The 4,855-nt window shown below is 36.4% G+C and overlaps 1 protein-coding gene across 1 annotated transcript; it reads left to right on the top strand.

Annotated features, from left to right (window-relative positions):
• Nucleotides 1-3,576: 3,576 nt before the first annotated feature.
• LOC115984497 (serine/threonine-protein phosphatase 7 long form homolog) lies at nt 3,577-4,543 on the top strand. The gene is made up of 2 exons (XM_031107519.1): nt 3,577-3,690; nt 3,824-4,543. The coding sequence occupies exons 1-2, from the start codon at nt 3,577-3,579 to the stop codon at nt 4,541-4,543; spliced, it is 834 nt and encodes a 277-aa protein (XP_030963379.1).
• The last annotated feature ends 312 nt before the right edge of the window (nt 4,544-4,855 follow it).

Genomic DNA, 4,855 nt, shown 5'->3' with positions numbered 1-4,855 from the left:
CCCTTCTGCCTAGTGCCAACGAATTGTTTATGTTTTGGTTTTTTAAGAAACGAAGATGTTATTACTTTTTTTATTTTTTATAATCCCTGTACTTATTATTTTTGATAATCGTTCTTGCTTATCACTTATTTTATTAGTCATTAGTCTATATTACTTATTATATAGTATAATGCTAGATAAACCATTTGCATGGGACAAAATGGGCAAATGCCCTTTTTTCGCAAATTAAACATCATTTTGTCCCATTTCCTAAACTAATTAGGGAAATGCCCCTCTTTTGTAACTCAACAATAGGAGAATCGAGTTTTAATGAAGAACTCGATATTTCTATGATCGAGTTAGTCTGACCGTTGTGCACGCTGGCGCTACAGACGTGGGTTTTTCCCAATAAAAAAATGTTTGTGTAGACATTCATAACTCGGGAAGCGTAAAATTGAGTTTTCTTCAGCGGTTTGAATCAATAGGACCCTAACGTCTCACAACGCCTATTTACTCACTCTCTCTCCCTGTACACTCTCTTTCCCCCACTCTCTGCCATCACTCTCTCTCTACACTCTCTCTCTTTCGCTCTGCGATCAGGCTTCCCCACTTTTCCCATCAATCTCACCCTCCCTATCTAGTCTCCATTAGTCGTCGTTGGTTCCCACCGCCGTTGATTACAGGTACGGTCCTCTCCTCTGATATCTTTTCTGATGTTGGTTAATATTAGGTTGTGTTTTGTGTGGGTTTTTTATTATTTTGTTGAAACTTAAAAAGTAGTAAATTTACTAATCAAGATGAGAATTTTGTTGTCTTTTATATGTTGCAATGATGATTTTCTCATTAATGAGTTTGAATGTACTTGGGGTTTTGATGGGGGATTTTGGCAAATTGAGTGGTGGTGTTTCAGTGATGTCTCTGGGTTTGTGTAAAATGTGTCTTATCCGATTGTAGGCATGATTTTGTTATAGTTGTTGTAAATGGTGTCAAACTAATTACGTTTGAGTGTAAATAGTTGTTGTAAATGGTGTAAAATGTGTGTCATGCCTCTAACAACAACTGTTAGCTCTGAAGCAGAACCCATCTCGTAAAGATTGGTTCTATTGGGTACACAGGTTAAGAAAAAAATGATGAAAACTTTGAGACTTTGGTTGGTTGAAGCAGTCTTCCGTAAATCCAAGATGTTCTGTCCATAATGACATCCTATATACATAAATCTATGAAACACAATACACATTCACATGAAACAGAAAGTCAGTTACTGTAAGTCCAGTTAAAAACCAGTAAGAGTGATGAGATTGTAGTGTTTAGTACAGCAACAAAGAAATTAAGTTCTTTCATATCCCTTAAAAGTTTTAGTACTCATTGTTTTTGGTATATCTAGGTTTTTATAAATTTCATTATTTCTTGGAATTGACACTACTTTTGTTTTGCATATCAGTCCAATCTAGAAAATTTTAAGTAACTTTACTAAAAAAAAAAAAAATTAATTCCCTGGTACCCTCAGCTTATATGTGCAAATGTATGGCTGGAGAAGCTGATATAGCAAGCATAAAAGTTCTTTTGCTTGCAATACAGCTCCTATTTGTTTAAAATTGACCATATGGAGGGGGAGAGGAATAATTGAACATTCAATGGTCCTGCACCCTTTGGTGAATTTGAGATTCTTGTTTGATCCGTGAAATATTATAATATTCTTTACTCTAATTCTTTATTTAAAGAATTTGGAGAGTGAGTGCCTACTTATTAAGGTTTCTCTAAATCAATTTGGTACTCTTCTATAGGAGCACAAATATGTGAACTTTTTTTTGCCCCCTTTTATTTTGAGTTGGCTAGTTACTATGGATTAAGAAATTTAAAATCTTTGTGTAAATGAAAATGGGTGCTTCTATTGTGGATATTTCAGGCCCCATTTGTGCGATTCTAACTCATTTCAACACTCAACATGTTTCCCTGGTTTCTTTTTCTATTGTCATCCATTTGCACTCATCACAAGTTTTTAGAACTTAAGATTTGCATAGATGAATTTGTCATTTGCTCTACAGCCTCATATGATATTTTGCATTAGTTGATGGTGAGCAAATAGAAATGATTGGCATGCTTTATACATGGTTTTTATCTAAATACAGAAGTTTAGGTCTGTGCTTCCTTATTTGCACTCTTCTATTTTTGGGTCATGCTTTGGGATACGAGGGTTTTTATGAATTGTTTTTACCCGTAAATCAATCTGTTTAATATGTTTAAGTAAGGTATGTCTACTTGGGATGGTGTTTGATGAGGACCTAAGGAATGATCTTTCTTTATCAATTGATTTATTTATTTTCTTCATAATGTTTCAGGTTGTGTGTTTTTTCTTAGTTAGACTGCAACTTTGTTTTTGTTAATTGAAGTCTAGCTATTTGTTGTCTATATCATCATTGATATCATTTTCTGTCAGGATGGAGACCACTAGAGTTTTATACTTTTATAATTTTATTTATGTCTTGCTATTTGTTAGTTAGAAGTTTTGAATCTTGATGTGTCTACAGAAGGTGAAATTGTGATTCACAATCTTGATTTGTGATGACGTGTCTACACTCTATAGGGAGGGGAAATGTTGATTTTCTTATGCAACAGAGTGCGTAGAATTCTTGAATCTTTATATATGAGGACATAAGGCAATAATCTGTTTTTATCAATTGAAATCATTATTCTTTCCCCAACATGCGAGTGCCTTGGTTAAGAAAAAAAAATGATTGTCTTTAGTTTGTCGGCTTGCAACTTCTTTTATGCTAAACACTGATTTTTCATTATATCTTGCTATTTATTGTTAGTGAAAAGACTTTAACTCATGGTTTGTCTATGTGAGGGAAAATTGTGATTTACTTTTGCAGCAAGGGTATGGTGTAGAAGTGTTGAATCTTTATTGTTCTTGGGCAATATGAAAGCCCTTGAAATATTCTTTTGATTTCACATTTTTTACCGCTAAATGTTTGAATGTTATCTTGTCACTTGTTCAATTTATTTTATGGATTTTGTTTCTTGGCAATTTTTTTAAGGCATATATGTTTGATCCGTTTTTCTTGATCAATTTGGTCCTCTTTATTAGGTGCACAAATATTTTAGGTGATGCACAAAAGTAATAAGGAAAAAGTTAACAGAGCAAAGAAAAGGGTGTTGTTCTCACATTCATTGAGGAGTCCATTTTTTTAAATTCATGGTGGGGTTCATAATAAATTTGAGACGAGGGGGTATCATTTCTTCGTATTTTAGGAGCACTTAAAAATTTTCTTAGATTTTGGATACATTTTTAGGGACTTTGTAGAGGACAAGAAAAAAGCATTTTGTTTTTATGACGGTTGATTATATTTCTCATAAAAGTGGTGTTATAACTTAAATTTTCTTAAATAGTTTATTAATAATTACCCTAAGCTTTAAGAAGTGATTTAAATAGTTTTTAAATAATTTTTTTTATGGCAAGTTCTTATTTATTTAAGCTTTAAAAAGTGATGTTGACAATCTTGTTGGGGTCATAATATGTCTTACTGAATCCATGCTTTTATTTTATATTAATTGTGGTTTATTTGTTAGAAAATTGCTAACAATCTATTTACTGCCATGTTAGATATGCAGGCACTAGATAGAGTGCAGCCTGGACCCGACGTGGATACCCAGTTGACCCGGCAGCCGAATCATCGGTCAAGTCCACTTTGGAGGCGCGCTGCTGGTGAGGTATGTAGTAGTATTATTAATACATGTCTGTTTTATAATTACCTCGTGTACACTAGCTAACACAATACTCATCCATGTGCAGGAGGTTTCTGGCATGATAAAGGTTCGACGCTGTAAATGTGTATTGCCATAGGGTGGGCTAGACCCACGTATCATGCAATACATAGATGCAGCAGGTTTGATTGGTTTATTCAAGGTTCCTGATATGGAAGTCGGCCACGCCTTGATCACGGCCTTGGTCGAGCGGTGGCGTCCGGAGACACACACGTTCCACTTACCCTATGGAGAAATGGGTATCACCTTGCAAGATATCGAGGTGATGCTGGGGATTCTGGTGGATGGGTTGCCTGTCATTGGAAGGACAGACTATGAATGGAGCGTGCTGTGCGAAAAGTTGTTGGGCCATAAACCTCTGCCTGCGATACCAAACTCAAACATGTCTACCTTTGCTAGGGCGAGAATAAAATACAACTGGCTTGATGCACAATTTGCCGCTCCCCTAGCTACGGACGCTGGTGACGAAGTCGTGCAGCAACATGCCCACTACCACCTACTTGTACAGATGGGGGCCCTTTTGTTCATGGACAAGTCTATGGACCGGGTCTCACTAGTGCCTCTGCAGTTGCTCAACCCAATCAGCAATGTGAGACGGTATAGTTGGGGTAATGCAGCATTGGCCTGGCTCTATAGGCAACATTGTGGTGCATCGAAGAAGGGTGCGATGCAGATTGGAGGAGCACTCTTGTTGGTGCAGCTATGGGCCTATTCAAGGTTCCCACAACTATGCCTTGTTTTGAGGCCGCCTCTACCGCCAGTGCACTTAGGGCCCCTTGCCATTAGGTACGTTCATTGAGTTTTCATTATTCAAGCTAAGTGTCTCTTAGGAATAATTATTTATGTGTAACAGTATATTACATTTTATTTGTCTCTTTCATATAATTAAAAATATGCCAAACTAACAAACAAAAGAAACTTATCAATGCTTAGTATATGGATGTGAAATATAAAAGCAAAGTTTGTTAAATGTAAGGTTCAGTAATGAGCATTTGTTGACACCCCATGTTTGCTAGGTGGAGTAGGCCAAAATGCATTGTAGAGCGGGCCAAAATGCACTGCAAAGCATGCCACACACGTCCTTGCTGCGTACCGGGCGTCATTGGCTACA

Source organism: Quercus lobata, chromosome 4 (genome assembly GCF_001633185.2).
Source record: "Quercus lobata isolate SW786 chromosome 4, ValleyOak3.0 Primary Assembly, whole genome shotgun sequence".
Lineage (NCBI taxonomy): Eukaryota > Viridiplantae > Streptophyta > Magnoliopsida > Fagales > Fagaceae > Quercus > Quercus lobata.
This window is presented reverse-complemented; position numbering and strand designations above follow the sequence as displayed.